The sequence below is a fragment of the Podarcis muralis genome, chromosome 8, assembly GCF_964188315.1.
Source record: "Podarcis muralis chromosome 8, rPodMur119.hap1.1, whole genome shotgun sequence".
Lineage (NCBI taxonomy): Eukaryota > Metazoa > Chordata > Lepidosauria > Squamata > Lacertidae > Podarcis > Podarcis muralis.
This window is the reverse complement of record NC_135662.1, coordinates 37986578-38010980: the sequence shown is the minus strand read 5'-3', so window position 1 is coordinate 38010980 and position 24403 is coordinate 37986578. Positions and strand designations below refer to the sequence as shown.

The 24403-nt window shown below is 42.8% G+C and overlaps 1 protein-coding gene across 1 annotated transcript; it reads right to left on the bottom strand.

Moving 5' to 3' along the window:
* Window positions 1–947: 947 nt before the first annotated feature.
* Window positions 948–12283, bottom strand: LOC114601322 (DGAT1/2-independent enzyme synthesizing storage lipids-like). The gene is made up of 6 exons (XM_028738533.2): window positions 11953–12283; window positions 10571–10735; window positions 6857–7047; window positions 6305–6365; window positions 5775–5914; window positions 948–1121 (listed from the first exon to the last, which is right to left on the bottom strand). Exons 1-6 carry the CDS (start codon window positions 12206–12208, stop codon window positions 1017–1019), a joined length of 918 nt encoding a protein of 305 aa, XP_028594366.1. The 5' UTR covers window positions 12209–12283; the 3' UTR covers window positions 948–1016.
* Window positions 12284–24403: the final 12120 nt, after the last annotated feature.

Here is a 24403-nt window from a genome sequence, read left to right as displayed (position 1 = left end):
AAAATGTACAGGTTACAGAATAAGAAATGCTGGAAATGTGGCGAAACAGAGGGAGATCTTTACCATATGTGGTGGCTGTGTAGTAAAATGAAAGGCTTTTGGGAATTAATCTATAATGAGCTTAAAAAGATATTTAAATATACTTTTCACAAAAGACCCGAAGCCTTTTTGTTGGGATTAACGGATAAAGAAATTAAAAAAGAAGACAAGATAATATTTCTATATGCCACCACAGCAGCAAGAATTCTGTTGGCACAAAACTGGAAAACGGAAACTATACCCAGCATAAGTGATTGGCAGCTTAAAATGGTAAATTACGCCGAGCTTGATAGATTAACAGGTAGAATTCGAGATGAAGATGAACAGAAATCTCAGAAAAATTGGAGTAAATATTGGAATTATATCGGAATAAATTTGTAAAGTGAACTGGCGGGGTTAGGAAATCTCTATCAGTGTTTAACTTTAAGATTAAAACAAACTACGTGACGGTGGATGTGTTTGATACTTACCAAAAGGGTGGAGGGGAGTCCAAGGATTGTTAGAATTTGAATATCTATGATCGTCTTATTTTGTCTTTTTTTGTTTGTTTTGTTTTTCTTGTGTTTTTTTTGGAATAGGGGAAGGGAAACAACAATCTATGTAAATTAACTATATTTATGCCTATTTCTATATAGGGAGGGGTATATTTATGTTAATCTTGAGGGTTTATATGTATATACATTGTTATATACTTTTTGCCTTTTCTCTTTTTTCTTTGGTATGTGGATTTTCTTTTTGTTGTTGTTTATATGTATAAGCTCAATAAAAACGTATTGGGGGGGAAAAAAGACAGCACTTGTATGTCTTTCAAACCTAGGACCTTCTGAATGCAAAGCAGGTGCTGAACTAGCCACCCTTCCGAATAATTCATACACAATCCAGCACAATTGTATGTACATTACCTTAGCTTTAATTGCATAATTATTAGTTTTCTATTGTGGACACATAGTCAAAATGCTACAACTGTTTTATATGGACTAGTTAGCTTTGTCATGCTTATCAAATCGTTCTGAAAGAGCTCTTAACATATTTCCTGGAATTTTTTGGTGTCTATCCCGAAGATTTTCAAATGCAGTCTTCGTCTGTTGAAAAAACAAAAACAAAGGAATACATTATGTTATAGCTAAAGGAACAGGAAAAAGCTAAAGGAGTCAGAACCAGTAGTATTTAAAAAATCCCACTTTTTCCAGCTAAAGAAGCACAATATGTAATTTCCTTCTGGGATCAGAAGTAAGGGCAGATAAGGATTTTTAGTTAATTGTGGTAGGAAACCATCTCTCCAGATCCTAAGGCATATGCAACTGGCACCCCAGCAAAGGAAAGGGAGGAAATTACTGTATTTTTAAATAATAATAATAATAATAATATTTATTAAAAGTTTCAGGATTACAGAAAAGAAGAAAAAATAGGAAACAACTACAATACATAAAAAAGAAGGAAAAAAATACATAAAAACCAATACAACAATACAACAACAAAAAGAAAAAAAAACACAAATCCCATATTGCATATCTTTAACTTCCATTTGCTTGTTTCATTGACCTCCTCACACCTCCCTTTTTGTCTTCTAGTTTAATTAGTTATTTCAGCAAATTCTTTCCATCTTTCTCAATTTTTATTGAATAATTTATCTTAACAATTTAACCTATTAATTAACTCAGCAAATCCTTTCCATCTTTCCCCATATTCTGTTATTCAATTTGCCTTGATTTATTTAACCTTATCTTACCGTAAAATACCTTAGAGCTTCAAGCTTAATACTTATTTATACATGACTCCTTATATCATTTCTACTAAAGCCAGATAGTTTCATTCCAACATTTTCCCTAATATTCATTAATTTTACGCTAATTCCCTAAATAAAAATTTTTCTTTATAAATTTTCTTCCAATCTTCCTGGTCTCGGGTTATGTCAGTCCTTACTGTCCATTCCATCTAGTCCATCAACCTGGTAATCTTATGTCCGAGGCTCTTAAGTCTCTTCCATGTCCCTTCTGCAGATCTTCTTCTTGTTGTTTATACTTGCACTTTTCCTTGTCTTTTGTTGGTCTCTTTCTTAATTTCTTTCCTTTCTCATTGAGGAGTAGGTCTCTGGGAGATTCCAGCCCAAAATTATCTCCATCTCCCTTCATCAGACCAGCCCATTCCCCACTGTCCCACTCCCCACAGTCATCAGTGTAATCCAAAAAATATTTAAAAGCATATTTCAAAGTCCCTCCGAAGTTAAGAACCTCCTCAGCTCCAGACTCCCCCTGGACCACTCCAACTTCAATCTTCAAAAACAGCGGCTTATGCTCCTGCAGGGCCTCGGATCTCTCCATTTGTATTATTTGAGGTGCAACCGCAACCTCCTCCATTATCTTCTGCACTTGCACTTGCCCAGTAAATACAGGTTCCTGAGCTGGTCCCTGAATGATTTCTGTATCAGTATTCCCTGTTTGTCCGCAGTTACTGACCACAACAGTCATAAAATCCATTTTCTCATTCATCAAATCCATCTTATCGTGCATCTGTTCCAACAAAGCACTTGTCTTGCATAAAGCAAGCACCAAAACTTCCTCCCAGCACATTTTTATTCAAGGTCAAAGGACTGGTCCCACGATCTTAATCTCACAGCTGTAAAGTCCCCAAGTAGACTGCAGCAACAATTTAACAAGCTCCCTCTAGAGGAGACAATTTCTATTTGTATCCATCTTTTTAAGGCAAGTCCAACAAAGGAAAGTTACTTTCATTTTTCAGATATTTTGTTTCTTTAGAATGCAAAAGGCAACATTGGAATCAGTTTATTTCTCTTTTTTAGCTATCTGTCAAAGTGTTCCATTCACAGTCAATGAACATCTCCAACAATTTCTGTCTCTGACACCCCGTTCCCAGGTTTGAGACGGTGGAAACTTGTCTTTCTTTACTCCCTCTCCTGCAGGCTTAAACAGTCAAAGTCCCCCCCCCCTTTTCTCCTGCTTCCAAGGGGGTTTTAGTGGTTATAAATGAAGGAAATTTAGACTTTTATAAACAACTTTCCAGGCTTTAGCTTACAAGGTTTTTGCTTCAGTCTATTTACAAAAAGCGGAAGGCGGACTTCCTGTTTTGAGCCTTCCCGCTTCGGTGCAAAATTAGGATGTTTCTTGATCCAATTTTCCGTTTCTACTCACGGGTACTTGTTTTAAGTCCAATTGTCCACAGGAAAAAGTCAGCGCTCTCCGGCAATGGCTGTGCGGCTTCACTCCGTGAAAGTAGCAGTCAGTTCGCAGCACCGCACCACTCACCCCATTCACTCCGGAGCCCCAAAATGGGGTTCCCCATGAGTAGGGGAGGCGCTCCTGGTACCCTGCCGAACCCCAAGTTCCCAGGCTTCCTCCACCTGGGATTTCTAGCGGGTCCCCACCTTCGCCACGGCGGGAAGACCCAGTTTCCACGGAGCCAGTTCCTCCGGTCGGAGGAACTCCGCCATTCGCCGATGGCGCTAACCCGGAAGTCGGAAAATTACTGTCTCCTTGCATATTGAACCTTGAGCATGAACCCATAATGCTCACTCAGACCCTGCTCTGCAGTGTTCAGCCAAAATGCATGTACCAGGCCTAAGAGGACCTATGCAAGTCCTACCAGGCATACTGTCTTGGCAGGTCCCTAAAGGGCACCCTTAACACAATAATGCCTCAGTAAAGCTAATCTTTCTCTCCACAACTTTCTCACCTGTACAGACTCAATGTGGTAGGAGCAAACAAACCACACCACTGTCCAATGACAATGCATCTTAACAATGTGAAATAAAGAAGGGAACCACAGGATAACCAAAGGATCAACCCCTGCACACCCACCAAAGTAAACTACTGCTCCTTCAAACAGGCAACCAAAAGCTGAAACTAGATGTGGGGAGGGAGGGGGTTCAGCAAGAATGAAAGCATAAAGCGCATGGGGAGAACCAGGCATAAAATACCATGTTCCAAAACTCCTTCCCTTTAGCCATCAGACCCCCACATGCTCCTACCCTTAACCCCCTTCCTTTGGAAGTCCACTTCCCAAGACTTCCTTGAGAAAGGGGGGAAGTGTGACACCCCCTGCAGGAACACCTAAGATATTGTCACACAATATAATACCCTAGAGTACCCTAGAAATGGCATCTGTGTTTGAAATGTCTTCTGTAAAACTGCATCTCATTTAAGAGGTTGATGGTGCACAAGCAATAACTATATAGATGCACAGGAGGTAGTGCTCCAGAAACCCACTAAAGGGCAAGAAACTATAAGAAGGAAGCACCAGGAAGGAATGATTCATGGCTTCAATTGTCTGTACACAAATGCACAGAGTATGGGAAACAAGCAAGATGAATTGGAGCTTTTACTACAGGATGGCAAATATGACCTGGTAGGCATTAATGAAGCCTTGTGTGATGAGTCTCATGACTGGAATGTAGGAATTTAGGGGTATAACCTATTCAAAAGGAATGAACTAAACAGGAAGGGCTTTATATTGAATGGATGTGTAAACTTGTGCAAAAATCCATGATCTTTAGCATGGAAAGCAGATTGAGAGTATATGGGTAAAAATTGTAAGAGACAGAACTACAGTAGCCCTTACTGTGGGTGTCTGCTATAGGCCACCAAAACAGACTGAAGACTTGGAGGGTGCCTTCTTAGAACAGATTAACAAACATTTTAAAAGGAGATATATAGTGCAGGCTACTCCACATTTACATGGGGGTTACATTCTGAGGAACCACACATTTAAGTGAAATCATGTACAGTGGTACCTCCGTTTGCAGATGGGATCCGTTCCGGAGCTCTGGTTGGGTTTCCACAACCGGAGGTGCCTGTTCTGCGCACACGTGATAGAGCGCTTCTGTGCATGCGCACAGTGCGAAAACCAGGAAATATCCTTCCAGGTTTGCCATGTCCCGAAGGATATGTAATAAGAGGGGCACATAGGTAGAGGTACCACTGTATAATCGAAACACCACTAAAAGAGCCTGCAAACTCCCTGTTGCATTTGCCCATTCCTTGTGATTATGTTTGTACAGGAGGGATGGAAATGGCTAATGTAGACTGACTAATGAGAAAGCTCAGAGGCGGAGCCTACCCGGTTTTGAGGCTCAAGCCAGGGGTTTACCATGGGGAGATAAAGGAGTGAGGGTCAGACAGAGGCAGAAAAAGTAGAACACATTGGTTGGACGGAGTGAAAGACACGGATAGAACTGAGAGAGAAGAGTGTGACACTGTGAGATGGTGCCACATCTAGTTAAGGGTGCGCATTTGAGAAACAGTTCTGAATATATTTAAAACTTGTTTGTTCTTCAATAAACTTTAATCTTCATTGTTGACTTTACAACCTGACTGAGACTCAGCATTTCACCAGAAGATACCTGGTTGGTGGCAGCGGAAGAATAAAGCAGTGGTGTACAGGTCAATAGTGAAACGACCGGGGGCTCTGGACGATTGCCACATTCCCCCTTCCGCACCCACTCCAAAAATGTGACATTTTGGGGTCATTTTGGGGTTTGGTGCAATGCATGGTTGCACACATATTGAAACTCGGCCTCAACAAGTTTATGAATCAATAAGTTAAGGAAAGGGAATGCTGAGTGATGAACATAATGCACAAAAGTATATATAATGAAGCCTAGCTCTGGCTGTATAGATTGAGGAAGTCAGTGTGCAGGATACAATTTAGAACTGTAAGAGGGGGGGAAATTAGGAAAAATTTCTTATGTTTTTGTATTTCCAAGTATAGAGTTCACTTACTTTTTCAGCCAGCTCTGTGGCAGTTATATTTGGATCATATGGGATGGGTTCTCCAACATATGTCCTCAGTTTCACTGGAAGTCCTCCATAAGTGGGAAGGAGTACACGTCGAGTTTTCTCATACAGCCATTTTGTCAGCCCTGTAAAAGAAAGTGACCGCATATCAAATCGGACCTTAGTTAGCATTCTGTTAAGCAATTGCAATCAATCCATCCCAAGGAGGAAGAGTTAAATAATATGAGTGCTTGGGAAAAGATATGCAACATATTCAATCAGCTCTTCTCATCTCTTTGCAATTGGGATCATAAATTGTACAATAGACTGCAAAATAAATCTAATAGAAAACTAAACAAAGGCATATTTCTCAATACTGAGGCAGGCAGCACAGATAAGTGTCCATGGAAGAAACTCTGCTAGTAAGTAGGAAACAGATAATTGGTTTTTTTAAAAAACATAGTCTATTATTAAAACGTATATTGCCTGAAACTGGATCTCTTACTCAACCAAGAAACGTAAGATATTTAACTCACTTGTCTTTCCGAAGCTCCTGTATGTTTCACAACTGTTTTGTGTAAATATTGGGATGATGGGCTAGAAGAATGAAAGATGAAACAAAAATGAAAGAAAGGCGAGAACTGGATAATTACTTCGTCCTGACCACGCCACCTTTATTTTTGTTAAGGACAAAGAAGAATGCTTCACATCTGGGATTATTGTGAGAAGCAAGTCATAAATAAGGCTTCAAAATATCTGCAATAGGCTTCAAAATATCTGCAATAGGCTTCAAAATATCTATTCAAATATATCAGATGAAGAAACTTCACAAGTTGTTGCCCAGATTTTAAGGAACTGAAGAGAAAAAAAGGGGGCAAAGTCCATTTTTCTTATTATACGTTACTGATTTCAGTAGCTTTTTTAAAAAGCAGGGGTGGGAAATACTTGGAACTCCAGATATCATTTGACCCCCAAACAGGATATTTGCCGTCCTCAACTACTTAGGATGCTAGATCAAGGATGTAAACACAGTACGTCATATCCAGGATAATTGTGAGGACAATGCAAATTGCCCAAAGATCACTCACCACTTTCGCCTCCAAAGCTATCCGAGCGAAACCTGTGCGGTTACCCCACATTAAGCTGTAGTCAGTACTAAAGCTTGCTTCTCTAGCTCCACCAGGTGCAATGCCCAGTAAATGGCCTTTCTTCAGAATTTCCACACATTCAGCATTTGTGAAATCTCTCAATAAGATAACATCATAAAGCGTCTTCAGCCCTAAAAAAGTAAGCCCCATACAGAAAAATGCATTTTACGTAACTCTTATTGAGGAAATAGTGTGGATACTATACAAGTGTCATTATTCCAAAGATATCGCTCTATTACGGATCAGCTAGGATTTCATGGAAGGGGGACTTTATGCTAGTTTCCCTTTTGCTCACATGTTCTGGCAATAGCCTTTTTTTCGGAAAGCACACAGAGTGAGATTGCGTGCTGAGGTGAGCACATTTTGGGCAAGTGTTCCTCAAGTTAAGTCTGTAGTACAACAGATTGATATTCTAGTTTGCATCATGATAAAAATACACCCCATAGTGCCTTGCTGGATAATACAAGTCTTCAATCCCTATAGGCTGCATGGGTTTTGTTGTTGGATACAGTGGACATTCACACACACACACACACACACACACACACAGAGAGAGAGAGAGAGAGAGAGAGAGAGAGAGAGAGAGAGAGAGAGAGAACAGAGAGGAAGTTGCTGGTGGAAACCTGCCTCCACCAGCAGAAGCCCATCTTTTCACCCAGACAGGGGGTTAGATGCTCTATTAATTTACCCAGTGGAATGCCCCCCAACAGAGCTCTCTGTGCTACTGGGCCTGTTTGGGCTCTTACCTCACTTCTTTTGCTTTATTTTTAAAATTGACCTATGTTTCCTGGGGTGGCTGCTGTTTGATGAGGGGGGGGCAGTGGAGGACCATGAACACTGTGTAGCAAAGATGCCACATGTGTTTGCTTGCTGTGTCACATGGGCACATAAAAGCTGTGCGTGGGAGAGCTTGATTGACCATTGTTTAATGGGTTGGGGTTGCTATGAAAGCCGTGGACATGTATGTGGGCTTCTGCTCTTTTCCTTAGCTGTTGCTCCCACCCCATCCCAAGTGGTGTATGAATACAGTGAACTTTTTCGCAGGTGGTTTACTAGTGAACAGGCTCCCAAACAGGATTCCATTCTTTGCATTGTTCTTCCCAGTAAGACATATCCATCTTTATTAGTGATTGATTGAGGGGATCATCAAGTTGGGGACCCAGATTTTTTTACACCTTGTTCTATTCTGGCATTAAAGGCAGCAGCAATTATTATATGAGAACCTGTAGACGTAGTGGAGAAACCAATGACACATTATCCAGATTCCCCCCATTTTTTCATCCCTGAGGAAGAATGTAGACAATTGTACAAGAAAGCATGAAATTTCTTTATGGTAGCCTTGAGATTACTGGAGTAAAAAATGGCATTCTTGTAGACGTTTTGAGGTCAGTTAATGTTCACCTGCAATCACAGTTTAGGCCAATATCACTATTAAACTGTGATTACAAACTCTTTGCCAATATATTGGCAAGCAGGCTTAAAGAAGCCATCACAGAAATCATTCATCCACACCAGACGGTTTCTCCCAGGAAGACAAATTTTGGGAAATACCAGAAACATTGTCGATATTTTGGAATATCTAGAAACTAAAAGTGATAAAAAGGCAGCCTTGTTATTACTTGATGCGGAGAAGGCCTTTGACAATGTTTCCTGGTATTTTATGAAAAAACAGATAGAAATAAAGGGACTAGGAGTAAAATTTAGAAATGGAATTGAAGCAATATGCCACCAACAAAGAGCTAGGCTTCTAATAACATAATAACATAATAACATAATATAAATCTGGGCAAGAAAATATAGACAATATAAGCAATATAATGAGAATGATTGGTAGTTATACATTTTAATTTGTTATTTAATTGTAATATATTGTATTTTTCGTTTCTTTCTTTTTTCCTTTTTTTACCCTTTTCTTTACTTGTATTGCTTTTGCTTTGTATGATTGCTATCTATGTATATATGTATATGTGGGATATTAATAAAGATTTATTTTTAAAAATTTAAAAAGTTCACCTGCAATCTGTGATCAAGGGCTAAAAGACCCGGATCTACATGCCTTACTGCAGGGATTGGCAAACTAAGGCCCGGTGCCCAGATGCGGCCCCCAGGCTCATAAATCCGGCCCACGGACCCTGCCACCTGCTTGGTCAGTCCCCGCACACTACGAATGCCTCGCCGCATGGGGGCTGGCTTCCATGGTGCTGGCATGGCTTCTGGGCGGGCGGCGATGCTGGTACGGCTTTGGATTGGCTGCTGGAAGTTCCTGCAGCCAATTCGAAGCCTTGCCACCCGCAGCTGAGGTAAACCGGGTGCAGCCATGGACAGAGAGGCCGGCGGGTGGGCAAGAGGTCTTGGCTGTGCCATGGGCATCGTGATGGGTGCGTTGCGGGGCGTCAGTTGGAGCTTGGCACACCAAGGTACAATGGTACCTCAGGTTAAGAACTTAATTCGTTCTGGAGGTCTGTTCTTAACCTGAAACTGTTCTTAATCTGAAGCACCACTTTAGCTAATGGGGCTTCCTGCTGCCCCTGTGCCGCCGCTGCATGATTTCTGTTCTCATCCTGAAGCAAAGTTCTTAACCCGAGGTACTACTTCCGGGTTAGCAGAGTCTGTAACCTGAAGCGTATGTAACCTGAAGCGTATGTAACCCGAGGTACCACTGTATAACCTGATAAGATTTATTAAAAAACCTCACAAAATTTTAGATTGCATTTCCTCATAACATCAAAGCAACTACTTAAAGTACTGACAAAGATAATATGGAATAATAATGTAGAATTGTGGTGGGTGATGATACTAGCCCCAAGGAATGATTTTGTACTAGGAATGTGCTGCTACTGAAATGTACTGGGAATGTGTTGCAACTGAAATTATTCAACCTCCATTGTAAATGCATTTGGATGATGTAGACCAAGCATAGGCAAACTCGGCCCTCCAGAAGTTTTGAGACTACAGTTCCCATCATCCCTGACCACTGGTCCTGTTAGCTAGGGATGATGGGAGTTGTAGTCCTAAAACATCTGGAGGGCCGAGCTTGCCTATGCCTGATGTAGACCTTTGGAGTATGAAGTTTAGAGGCCAATATAATATTGACAGAGCCATGCTCGGCATTGCATTGGGTCATTTGGCTTGACATTCACATCGGATTGTGCTCGTCAAGTCACGTGCCCACGATTCTAGGAACAAGGAGGACATATTCCTTCCATTCCTTTACTCTGAGGCAATGTTGCCTGTAAACATGGCCAGGAAAGTGGAGTGATCTGTTTTCTCCTGCCTAACTGTATTTTGATTTGGCTAGTTTAATTTGATTTAAAGATCCTTTAGACCGTTATACTTAATAAATATGACATTTTTTCATAATACTGTGCCTTGAGTCTTCCTTATGGTGTGTTTTCTGTTAAAAAATGCCCTGAAGAAAGAAATGAATTGGAAATAACTATTCATCCTTCGCTCAATCTGTTTAATTTCAGGGGCTTGGTGAGAAATAACCTTCCCCTCCACTAACTTCCTTTTTCACCTGCTGCTGCTATTTTATTTATCTGTGGTTTTTTCCTGCTTGCCTGATGCACTGTTTTATATACTAGAGCATTGTTTTATGTCTGATTTAACACATGTTTAATGTAAAAATACATAATTTAAATATAAATAAATTACCTGGGATCCCATACAGGGCATGATCAATTACTGAATGGCACAGTCTCCCTGTCTCTGTAAAAACTTTTGCCACAAATAAGGTATAGCCGACAAGAACAATTGAGTGATGAAAAATAACAATCCCTGGTCCTTTAGGGAGATGTTCCATGCCATAAATTTCATAACCTGAAAATAAAATGAAACAAATAATATTACTTTGTTGAAAGGTAAATAAAATATCAAAAAAAAAATTACTGGAGAAAATCAATGTGGTTCAAAAAACTGAAATTTAGGTAAAAAGCTCTACTATATCCTTCAGCTTTCTAGATACTAGGCTGTCATCCACACGTAACAGGACTTTCTCTGTGGTCGTCCCAGAATTAATGGCGGGAAGGGGAATTTCTCCTCTCATGGAATGTTCCTTCCATGCTTTCTTCCAGGCGCAGTCTTTGACTGAGCTATTTTCTGTTTTAATCTACTTTTAGCTTTATGCATTATTATGATAAATGTTTTGGAGATTTATAAATTTTATTTTAAGGGCAGTATTACCCTTCTGCACAGGATTGCTTTGGGAAAGAGCTATCCAAGGCCTGGAGTACATTTATCCCCTCTCCCTAAGAGCTCCAACTTCAGGCATCTTCAGACCATTTTCTGAATCACTTACCAAGCTGCTTCCATGACAGATGCACCCTAATCATGTCACAAGTAATTACAGGGTCTCATGCTTATGGCCCAGACTTGGTTTCAGTAGTGTATTTTGGATTTGTACATCAATTTCTAAAGAAATAAACGTCCTCTAGGAAGCATTCAGAATATAGGAAGAGTCCTGCTGATCAGGCCAAAGGCCTCTATAGTCCACCATCCTGTTTCCTGCAGTGTCCCTCTAAAGAGTAGCCATCACCACATCCTGTGCTGGCAAATTCCAACGTTTATGTTTCAGAGCTACCTTGTGGTTTATCATGCTCAGGAAAATCACACCTACAAAGTCCCACTATACAATGTTATATTAATCGCATTGGCTGTGTACCCACTGCACGCTTAAAGCCAATCCCTCTCCCTTTCCACAATCCATGAAACTATTTTTAAAAGGCTTTGCTAATTGTGTCTCTGTGAAGTGTAAACAGCATTTTCCAGGTTTCTTTTGGAGAGGAGGCATGCTTTAAATGTGATTAAATGTATGGTGTTTATGCAGCCACCAACTGACCCTTCTTGATTTCATACCTCATAAAAAGTTTTTTTCCTTTATCGTTGTTTATTACATATATAAATGCCCATGCCTGTGTTTTGATCCTTATGGCAACTATTGTTCCAGTGCTTCATACCTGAAATTCTGATGCTCAGTCCTATGAAATTATACTGGCTCATAAATTGGAATTATTGGTATGAAAGGAACATGTACTCACCATGCCATATCTTTCCAACTAGCTCTAGAAATCGAGCCAAAGCTTGCCTTGGCTTGTCCCAAAATTTGCTATAAAAATCATTTCCTTGGTGGTTATTCATCTTCTTGTAAGCATTGAACAAAAATGAGATAACACAGCCAACAAAATAAAAATATAACCAATATGAATAAATCAAAATCGGAAGCAGGAATAACCACAGAGGGTGAACCACAAAGCTCAGGTATTCTTCCAAATAAGTAAAACTAATCCAGCTCATGGTTTCCTGATCTGAAGCACGAAGCGTATGCCAATGAAACAAATGAATCAAGTGAGTTTTTCCTCAGTTTTGATGCTTCCCCCCCACTGTTTACCTGGAAAACAGAAAATGCAGTACATCAGTTTGAACTGTCACCCCAGAGCATTCATAGTTACATGAAATCACATGCTATTTAATATTTTCTTACTTTTTCCCACAGTAACTAGCCAAGTAGACATATTGTTTTTCCAACATTCACCGTGGGGATGTACAAAATTAGTAATGTATGATCATCATTTATTTGTTTGGAAAGCAGGCTGGTTTCATTTCACAGCAGAAGTGTTAAGGTCTTCTAGACTGAGAGCTCTGGCACTTGCAGGACTTTGCACTTGCTGTGTAGAGTTTGCCTCAGCAAGTACAGTGGTACTTCGGGTTACAGACGCTTCAGGTTACAGACGCTTCAGGTTACAGACTCCACTAACCCAGAAATAGTACATCGGGTTAAGAACTTTACTTCAGGATGAGAACAGAAATCGCACCACAGCGGCGCAGCGGCAGCAGGAAGCCCCATTAGCTAAAGTGCTGCTTCAGGTTAAGAACAGTTTCAGGTTAAGAACGGACCTCCAGAACAAATTAAGTTCTTAACCTGAGGTACCACTGTACTTTATAAGCCAAAACGCTCTCTTGTTTTCAGAGAGTGAAGACTTCTTGTAACAACTGCAAAGAATGTGTATATATAGTGTGTGTATATAATGTGTACACACAGTTGTTTCCTATACTGAGCCTAACCGCTTGACTGAACTTCTGCAGCGCAAACACAACACCCAACAAGGAGGGTGGGGAGAATGGGAAGCTGAAGTTTGGAAGCATTTTGGGATACACTACAAAGTGCCTCTTTCTGGGGATGTGATGTGGGATTGCCAGGTGAGAGCCAATATCACTGCCTCTAGAACTTCTTTTCACATGGGTAATGGGGGACCATGCCATAATACTCATTCACCGTATATTTATCTACAAATTACTAAATCACCTGAAAACCTGTTAGCGTCACATACAGTCATACCTTGGGTTAAAGTCGCTTCAGGTTGAGTGTTTTCAGGTTGTGTTCCGCAGTGACCTGGAAGTAACGGAACGGGTTACTTCCGGGTTTCGTCACTCGCGCATGCGCAGATGCTCAAAATGACGTCACACGCATGCGCAGAAGCAGCGAATCACAGCCTGAGGAGACGCGGGTTGTGTTCTGCTCAGGATGCAAACGGGGCTCCAGAATGGATCCCCGTTCGCATCCAGAGGTACCACTGTAGCTGAATTGCATATTTCTGATTCTACTCTATTTTCACTACATCTTACAACTAAATAGTATGATAAAATTGGCAAAGGGGGAAGGCTGTGTCATGTGACAAAGGTATTTGAGAGCAGAAGCCGTAAAGGAAGAAGATAAGGAGTCTAGAAATGTTGTGAAATGCTGAAAAGCTGCAGAATCATTTAGCATGCTGAATCACTGTGACTTATCTTGAGGATGACTCATTCTCTGTATAAATTTTGTATCTGCTTGCAGGCGGACTCAGTGTCTGTGTGAGAGTGTGTGTGTGTGTGTGTGTGTGTGTGTGTCTCAGTGTGTATGGTGGATCCTGTGCTCTGCCAAGCCTGTGCTCAATGGAAACTCTGTGTATGCTCTGAAGCTAGTTTAATCTTCTATTCATTATGCTGTTATTTGCAAATAAGTTTATTTTAACTCAGTAAAGCTTTTATTCTTTTACTGAAGAAGACTCTGCGTTATTACGTAAATTTCTGCTTCTCAGTGTTATAAAATTCAAAAACCATAAGAGCTCAAGCTCCTCTCTTGGCGCAGCTCTGAAAAACCAAATTTCACCTCACTGGAACTGAGAATTAACACAACTAATAGCACATTTGCTAAGGTAAGAAGAGACTGGTTGGTTGAGATTCCTGCATTGCAGGGCATTGACTAGATTATTCTTGGAGCCTCTTCCAACTCTACATTTCTATGAATCTATGGACTTTTTTTTTTTTACTTACATTCCTGGTAAGTCTAAATTGCCTTGGCTTCAGTCACCACTCTGTCGAAGCACCAGAAGTCCTGTCAGGCGCACTTTTTCATAAGCTAATTTCCAGGCGTAATGAGGCACGTCCGTTTCTGTAGTGGCTTGAAGAGACTGTGATGGGTGGTGCCATTTGTATGAAGAGATGAAGCATTGTGAAAATGAGGGAAGGCTTAGGGAGGTTGTGGCCATTTGTAATCAAACATGAAATAGGGAGTCACAGCTACAATACCAGTCCTATGGCACAATAACATATTGGGTCACAGAGTAAAGGAAGGAATTGTGGCAAGTGTGTTCTCTCCCTTTCATGGTAGTCTCTCCCTTCCAGTCAGGTACAACATGTATGTTGTGTAAGACACAACCTTAACCAACATGTTCTGTTGCAATATTGAATCCTAGTGCACAAGTAAAAGCTCTTTCATTGGCACTTGACTCTTTAATTCTACAGCAAATGAGGATTTCATTAACACTACTGGGTTTGAATACCAAATCTCAAATAATCATCCTCAGAAATCAAGTCTACTCCAATAAACTTGACCAGTCACTTGTTCTCCAGGCATTTTCTGAGATCTCCAATACCATCTGTTTGATCACTGAAATTCAGTACATGTTCAGTATTGTCAGGTGGAGGCGAAGGAAGTCCAGCATGCATTTGTCAGTTGTCAGAGCAATGTTTGCATACACATATGATGGTCTGTTTTACTCTCTTTTCGAGAGGAGAGATATTCCTTGTAACAGAGAAGTAGTATTTTCCTGCATTAAGCGTGATTTGTCAACAGGGGAGAAATAATGTGATAGCTTGCCTTATTTTGTTTGACATGATTAGTTTATTCTAACTTTCTCTTTTGCAATCTTCTAATGATTATTATTATTCACTCCCCCCCCTTACAATCCTTTATCACCAGCTTTTCAAGATTTCTGAGCATTAATAAAGCATCTCACCTTCCTTATCCACAAAAATGCTGTGTCATGCAGTACTTTGTCTGCGATTCAGTCACAAACACATTAAAAACAAATATCCATGGGATGTAAAAGGCAAATAGAACTGGAACAATCTTCCCTAGTCACTTCATGAATCACTTGAAAAAGAGTTAAAACCAATTAAAACTCATTAAAATTGCTTAAAACCTAGTAAAAGGCAGATAAAAACCACAGGCCTTTGAGAGAGATGTTGCCTTGCAAGCTGCTGAGTCCCTTCCAGGCATTGTTCTGCTTCATCGCCTGACACTCCTGAGAATATGAGGGAGCCCTGTTCGCTTCAGTGTTGAGGAAGGCACTTGAGAGTGTTGAGGATGACACTTGAGAGCCAACCTGTCAAGTGCCTACCTTATTTCACGATTCTATAGCGAGACTTCGACAGAAGTGGTGAGCATGCCAACTTGAAAATTCCTGAGAGTATTCAGGAATCCACCAGATACCATAAGTCTCTGGGAACAGACCACCTTAATGGATCCCCCAGCCTTATAAAGGGGGACTGCATCATCACTTCAACTTTCAAATTATCCATCTCAGACAATGGGCTCAGCACAAACCTCCTTACCAATGAATTTCTATCTTCCCACTCCCTTGGAGAGACCTGAACTAGGGTATGTTCTATCTCATATTGGGCCTTTAATTTACTGAGATGGTCTCATGGTTGCCACAGAGGCCATGAAGTCTGAGCTGACGCATGACCTACAGGTTTTATGGTTTCTTCATCTGCATGAAGAAACCAAGCATTGTGAAAAAGACAGAGTGCTTAGTGACATAATGTATGGAGTCACACCTGTATTAGGATTCATATTTCAGAATAACATATTGTGTAACATAACACCAGTTATTGACTAAGGATTAAAGGTAGGAACAATTACAATTAAAAAGAAAGATAAGGAATTAGAATGGGCCACATATAAAAATCTGATTCAGAAAAAGACAATAAATTGGTAATTAAAGATTATGAGGAAATTAAACAATACCTTACGGGTTGGATCCAATACCATCAATTCCATGAAGTGTTCAGGACAGATAAGAAAAATGGTTTCTCAAACGAACCTTCATTATTAGAAAAAGTGTTATTATAAAACAAAACCAAGGTAATATCAAAAATGTATGATACATTATTGAAGTTGGAGGTCAAAGATGAACAGGTCAAGGAGGTAATGATCAAGGGCGCTTTAGATATTGGGAAAACTTTTAACTTAACAGCATGGGAAGAACTATGGAGAAAGAACTGGAAATTTACAGCCTGTGAAGTATTGAGGGGAAACCTAATCAAGATGCTTTATAGATGGTACTTAACACCTACCAAAATAGCTAAAATGTATAAGACAAAAACAAATCTCTGCTGGAGGTGTGGTAAAACAGAGGGGACACATACATGTTTAGTGGACCTGTGAAAAAATCAAAAGTGTTAAGTTGTGGGCGAACATACCAGACGACACAGCAATTCTTCAAACAGCTCTTGTTTATTCAGAGGCCGGAACAGAACTGAACTGAAGAGCTCAGTCAGCCTGCTTATAACAACATAACTGTAGCAACTTTCTAAAACTATCCAATCACTGAACGTCACTTTCAATCCTTCATTTGCATACAAACTATCCAGTCACTGAACGTCACTTTCGATCCTTCATTTGCATAACTATCTACAGTATCCCCCTGCTGGCCCAGGGTGAGAACTTCAGTACATAACACCCCTCCCCACCGAGATAAGGCGTTAGTTACAATCGTAATGGTTTCCTTATATACAGCACTACAAGTAATGGTTCAATTAGGCACAAAAGCATATCGGTTACATTTCACATACTTAGACCAACAGTGATACATGTCCAACAACATAGTCCTTTAAATAAGTTGGGTGCTTGGAAACTCTGCCAGACCGCTGAGGACTGGTAGCCAAGTCTGGGGGACCACCCAATTCTTGCTGAGGCTGTGGTGCGACCCTAGGTGGCATTGAAACCAAGTCCCCTGGATCCGCTGCTGTGGGTGGAAGCTCCACAAGTGGAGTTCGCGGAATGTCAGGGACGAGCAGTGGTCTGAGTCTGTGGTAAGTCTGGCAGACCCTCTGAAGTGGCTTGGTTCAGCTCCACGCCGGCAGTTTGCGAGAGAGGTGTAGTGGAGCCTCACCATCTGTAAGTGTCTGCTCCGGAGCTACGAGCGCAGTTGGGGGCACCATGGTAGTGTCCAAGTCCCCAACCCTGCGCCTAAGCTGGTCTATGTGCCGGTGCCACAAGCGTCCGTCTTCGAGTGCCACCTGGTACGAGCGAGGTCCAGTGACTCCCACTACTGTGGCTGGCACCCAAGGAATGTCCCCCACAAAGTTCTGGGCAAAGACCTGGTTTTCTGGAACAAATGACTGTGGCGCATTGGCATAGCCTAGGGGTTCAGCCACGGCAAAGTCTGGGTGCAGCCGGTCAAGCGGGGACCTGAGGCGGCGGCCCATAAGCAGTTCGGCAGGACTCCGTCCTGTGGCCGCATGAGGGGTGATGTGTTGTATGAACAAGTATTCGGCAACCCGCTCATGCCAGTCTCTCCTGTCCAGGCACGCCAGTGCCTCTTTTGCCGAGCGCATCATTCTCTCTGCTTGCCCGTTGCTGGATGGGTGAAATGGTGCCGTTAGGGCATGGCGGATGCCCAGTCCCAAAAGATACCGCTCAAAAGTGCCTGACGTGAACTGTGGTCCGTTGTTGGAGACAAGGACATCAGGACACCCATGCGTCGCAAAGAGGCCTCGCAGCACCCGGATGACGGCCTCGGTAGTGGTGGAGGGAATCAGGGCCACCTCCAGCCATTTGGAATAGGCGTCCACCACTACCATAAAGGTCCTGTAACCTGGTCAGCACGGCGCGGAGGCGCTCAAACAGCTGCTGGTGTGAGTCTGCAGACACCAAGACGTCATCAAAATATGGTACCACGCCCGGAAGCCCTTGCAGGAGACGCTCCATAAGGCTTTGGAAGATGCCAGGAGCCACACTCACCCCGAACTGCAACCGGCAGCAACGGAATGCCCCTCGGTGGGTGACGATCGTCTGGGCTTCAGCAGTGGCATCATCGATGGGCAGTTGTTGATTGGCTTGGGCAAGGTCCAGCTTAGCGAAGACCTTACCCTCACCCAGGGAATGCAGCAGGTGTTGGACAACAGGAACCGGATAAGCGTGCTGCTGAAGTGCCTTGTTGATCGTGCACTTGTAGTCAGTGCAGATTCTCACCGACCCGTCTGGCTTGACAGGCGTGACGATGGGGGTTTCCCACTTGGCGTGGTCAACCGGCTCCAAAACTCCTTGGGCGATCAGCTTGTCCAGATGTTCGTCCACCTTAGCCTTGAGAGCAAAGGGAACCCAGCGTGGCTTTAGCTTGATGGGGGCGACTTGTGGATCAAGGCTAAAGGAGATGGGCGTACCAGTATATTGCCTCAAAGTGCCGTCAAAAACCTCAGCAAAGTCTTTGACCAGACCCTCAGTCTCTGCGTTAGAGATGCAGTTGATGCCGGTGCCGAGGGCATCAAACCAGTCTAGCCCTAGGAGGCTTGGCCGCTGACTTTCGACCACCGCCAGTCGGAGCAGGCCCGAAAAATCCTTGAAGGCGATCCGGAACCGGCCAACACCTACCACGGGAATGTCGTTTCCCTGGTAGTCTCTCAGGTGTACGCGGTGAGAGTCGAGTTGCCTTTTGGACACTCTGGGTACCAGTCTTTTGATGGTGCTCCAAGACATGATGGACAGGGCAGACCCGTTGTCGATCTCCATGTCACATGGAGCTCCTTCAATGAGCACCGTGACGTTCAGCTTGCGTCGCGTAGGCGAGTCGGTTTGGCCAATTGTGGTTCCAGACGGGCAGCGGCAGTTGGAGAGAGTGAAACAGCTTTCCTTGGCGGACAGGAGTAAAGACTTGGACTTGCAAGTCGGTGAAGGGGGGTGTCAGACGGAGCCGATCGGCAGACCTTAGCGATGTGGCCCCTTCTGGAACACTTCTGACAGATGGCATCTCTGAATCAACACTTGGCACGGGAATGGTTGCCTCCGCAGCCAGCACATTCCGATTGGCCCTTGGATTTCTGTTGGAACTTTCTGCACTCCCGCTTTGTCTGGTGCACGTCATCGTCTTCACTGGAGGATGCCTCATCACTGCTGGCCTCTTCATGATGCACTGTAACTAGCTTCCTAGCAAGACGTGGGCTGCTGGCCTTGCGGATCTCCTGGGCCAAGCGTTCGGCAGCTTCTGAGGCCACAGCCTCCTCAATGGCTTTCTGCAGCATGAGGTCTGGCTTGGCGAGGAGACGCCGTTGCAGACGGATGTCCCAGACCCCACAGACGATTTGATCCATCAGGGCATTGTCTAAGTCTTGGAACTCACAGTGCATTGCAGCCTGTCAGAGGGCAGCAGGGTAGTTGTTAATTGACTCCCCCTCTGCCTGGTTCCGGTGGTAGAATGCATGGCGGGCAGCAATCTTGGACGGCTTTGGCGCGTAGTGTTTGCAGAGCTTCTCTTAAATCGTGTCCCATGGTGTTGCCTGGACTGCTTCAGGCGCAACCAATGCTCGGCCGTCTCAAACACTTCAGGCCCACAGAGGCTGAGGAATAGACCCCGCTTCTGTTCTTTTGATACTTCTGCCAGCTCATTGGCTTGGAGGTAGCAGTCGAACCGAGCGAGGTAGGAGTTCCATGATTCAGAGGCTGGCGCAAACGGCGGTAGAGGCACAAGTGAAGCCATGATTCCGATGCCAGCGTGAAGGGCAATGGATGGAACACCGTGCTCTAGCCAGAACAGTCAGCTCTGAATTGGTTCTGTTCAGTGATTTCGCTCAGTGATTCAGCTCAGTGATTCAGCTCAGTTCAGAGGGTGGCCGCATCTGGCTGTGCTCTGATGTCCATCAATCCCATCCTCATCGCCAGTGTTAAGTTGTGGGTGAACATATCAGACGACACAGTGATTCTTCAAACAGCTCTTGTTTATTCAGAGGCCAGAACAGAACTGAACTGAAGAGCTCAGTCAGCCTGTTTATATAGCGCTCCAGAACAACGTAACTGTAGCAACTTTCTAACACTATCCAATCACTGAACGTCACTTTCGATCCTTCATTTGCATAACTATCTACAGTATCCCCCTGCTGGCCCAGGGTGAGAACTTCAGTACATAACAAAAACTTCTGGAACACAAGATATGACGAGCTTAAAAAAATGTTTAAGTATAACTTTATGAAAAATACAGAAGCTTTTCTACTAGGGATAATGGACATAGGTACAGCAAGAGAAGATCAGAAACTATTCCTCTATGCCACAGGAGCAGCAAGCATTCTAATTGCTAAAAACTGGAAAAAAGACACAAAAAAGGAATGGCAAGACAAACTGTATACTGAACTGGCTAGATTAACAGATGAAATTAAAGATCACACTAGAAAAGAGTTTCAAAAAGCATGGGGAAAATGCAGAGAATACCTCACAAACAGTGCCCTAAAATACATACCTGGACTTGTTTCGATTAATGTCTGCAGGAGACTTTGTGGATATTTAAGTTATAATTAGAAAAATCTTAATAATTATTCATAAAGGAAGCAGTTTATAAGAAGTACCGTAAATAAGGAGGCCAGATACAGGATAAAGGAAGTCTTTTTTTTCGTTGTTTATATTGTTGTATGTTATGCTTACTGTATGTTATGTTCACATTTAATGAGGGTGGATTGTGTATTGGGGGTTGGGGGGGTTATGTTATGTTGTAAATAAAATTCCAATAAATTTTTTTAAAAAAGGTAGGATTTGTGACAAGTCTGTCACCTCCCTTTCCTGGTAGCTTCTCCCCCTTCAAGTAAGATACAAGCAGTGCTGGATTTACAATATTGAATCCTAGTTCCTAAGTAAAAGCTCTTCCATTGGCACTTGTATCTTTAATTCTACAGCAGCCTGCATATGAGGATTTCATTAACACATTCTGTGTTTGAATACTGAATCTCAAGTAATCATCCTCAGTAATCTATCCTACTCCAATAAACTGGAAGCTTAGAACTATAACACATTCTTTTGAAGAGCAGGTTTCTCCTTTTCCTACTTATCCTGCTCCAATAAACTTGACCAACCACTTGCTGGCCCAGGGGTTGTGCTCCCCAGTCCCCAACCCAGATAAATAAGAGACCAGTAAAATTGGTTTGGATCAAAACAGGTCACAACTTTATTGAATACAGTGCTACATCAGGTTACATACGCTTCAGGTTACATACGCTTCAGGTTACAGACTCCGCTAACCCAGAAATAGTACCTCGGGTTAAGAACTTTGCTTCAGGATGAGAACAGAAATCGTGCGGCGGCACAGCAGCAGCAGGAGGCCCCATTAGCTAAAGTGCTGCTTCAGGTTAAGAACAGTTTCAGGTTAAGAACGGACCTCTGGAACGAATTAAGTCCTTAACCCGAGGTACCACTGTACAGATGAAAGAGGTTTGGCTTCGGCATGGGGCAATCAAAATATTTCCAGCCCACCTGCCAGAAGTGACGCATAGGCCAACCCAAATGGTGGTTCCTAAGATTTAAATCAAATAGGGTGACCCCCACAGGGACCGCCGTCTGGGGGAGTGCCTTCAGTCCTGGCCCCGCCAGGGCACGCAGATATAACCACTCCCCCCATATCCCATTAATGGGATACACCAGTGTTTGGAGGGGCAGGCGAAGGCAACAGATCGTCCCAATGCCTAACCGAGCAGACAGCTTGCCAAAAAACACATCTACATCCATGCCCTAATACATTCAATCATATCTGGCAACCAAATGTTGTTTCCTGATAAGGAAAGATGCGCGCCATCTGGCCTAAACAGGGTCTCATCTGAGAATGTGATCTTGGGGTGGTAAATCACTCAACGACCCCACTGTAGTATGCAGCGCCTCACTGCGCGATTAACCTTTTGCCAATCCCGGTTGATCCCCACTGAGTCTGGGTTCTGCTATTGTCTCTCCAGCATCTCGGACCAGCTTAGGCTTATGGAGGGGTACAAGTTGTGCAATGTCTGCAAGTCCTCGATTATAACCCATGTTAGATCAATACCCTTGTGTTGGCCCAAATCGTTTCCCCCCAAATGAATGAGCAAAGCATCCAGGGGCCCTTGGGACTCAATTCTTGCCATGACTAAAATTATTGCAGGTGTGGGCTGCTTAAATGGCCTGAAGGAAGCCTTCCTGCTCCATCGGCATTGCCCCCTGGCACAGCCCAAGTCCCAGCCTGCATCCTCATTCACCAAAGCAGGGTGCATGCCAGGATCCGGCTCCTGATAAGCCCTCACCACCTATCAGGAAGGACACCGAGTGCATGGTTCCCTCGTTGGGGCCCCAGTGGATCCTCTACCGTCCTGCAATGCCGCCACACCAAAAGGGGTGAATGGACTTGTGCTCCAGGCATTATCTGAGATCTCCAATACCATCCATTTGATAGTTGGAATTAAATTATGCTGTGCTGATTTTACTACAGACAGCTCGTCAAGAAATTTGAAGCATTGCCCCTATTAAATTTCCAGCAGCTAGATGTCATAGACAGCCCTTTCCTAAACAAACGTAGTCAAGTACAGTAAATTCTAAATAATATTTTTTCTTGTATGACTCTTAGTCTAAGGTCCAGAGACCCCCATGTTGTAGAATTTAGCACAGGTTCTCATTGCTTGGCCAAGATTGACATCCCTAATTCATTATTCCGCTCCTCTCTTAATATTTGCCTATCAAACTGGTATGCTTATAATAAACATTTGTATAAGGTTATAGTGGTTTGTTTGTTTTTTGTTACATGTGAGTTGATCAGCTGTTTTAATAATTCTGGAACCTCTGAGGCTGTAAAAGCTGCTGGTCCATAGATGGTAGCTATGGAGTTTTATGCCGGTGTCAATTGAGCAGGTTCTCTTTCTGTATATTTATTGGTTTACACTGACGATGAGAGAAGATTGGGGGCAGGCCGTGTTTATTTGCATTTTATTGCCTCTGATGAACTGTAGTGAGATTTGTTTGAAGTTGCGGAAGGGTGTGTGTGAAATATTAGGTCAAGTTAGCCATATTGATCTGAATGCTGTTGGTATATCCCTGCTATCACTGTTGCCAGTTTGAGCTGTGTGTGTAACAAAAGGAAGCCATACCAAAGTGAAGGTGTCCTCTCTTTTTTGTCTTCATGTCCGTTTTAAGTTTGTCGGTTAATTTTTCTAATAAGGTCATTTCAATTTGGTACCAGTGGTCCATGCTTACTCCAGACAAGTCTCTCCAGTGTCTAACTATGACGTTTCTGGCTGCTGAGAGTAGGTGGGTTATAACCTCTTTGTGGTGTAAGTGAACATTATTGTTTTGGAAAATAGGGCCAATTCTGGAGTGGGTTCCAAGACCTCCTTAGTTATGTTACATATTGTTTGTACGACTGCTGTCCAAAAGGGTTGGATTCAGGAACATTCCAACCACATGTGAAGGTATGTGCCTGTAGAGGTACAGCCTCTTCAGCATTTTGATAAGGTTCCTGGATGTATTAACACCAATTTCCTCAGGGTCAGATGCCATCTATAGATAAGTTTCAAAGTGAGTTCTCTTCTTTTGGCTGAGATGGATTTAAAGGGAGGTTTGGACCAAATTGTAGTCCATTGGGTAGAGTTTATTTCGTAACCTATGTCATGTTCCCATTGTTTTTTAAGTGTATCAAGTGAAATTGCGGGGTTGTGAAGTAGTATTTTGTATATTGCAGATACCACCCCCCTACCATGTCCCTCTGCTGACAAAAGAAGGCTTTGTTGTTGTTTAGGGATGTGTGCAGTTGATGGTGCGTTAGCCAGGATACTTGAATGCCTCCTAATTTATCCTGTAATTCCTGTGTTGATATGGGTTTATTGTTTTTGTAGAAGTCTGCAAGACAGTATAGGCCTTTGGTTTGCCATGTTTCTATGTGAAAGGTTTGGGCCGCGTGACTGATAATGGATAATGAGACAAGGGGATTAGTGGGGATGGGGTTGGCGGCAATGTGCCTACTTTTTGTTTCCAGGCCTTAAGCATGGATAGTGTGAATCCCCCTTCAACTCAAGCAGCTGTGATAGGTGGCCATCCAACCTCTCCCATAAGGCAGCCAGTTTGAATCTTCCCCCCTCAGTTTACCCCATTTCTCCCTTTTGTGGCACAAAAGCGAGAAACTCGTGTCTGGGAGAGGGAAGGCAATCCTGCTTTCTGCCTGCCATAGCGCTCTC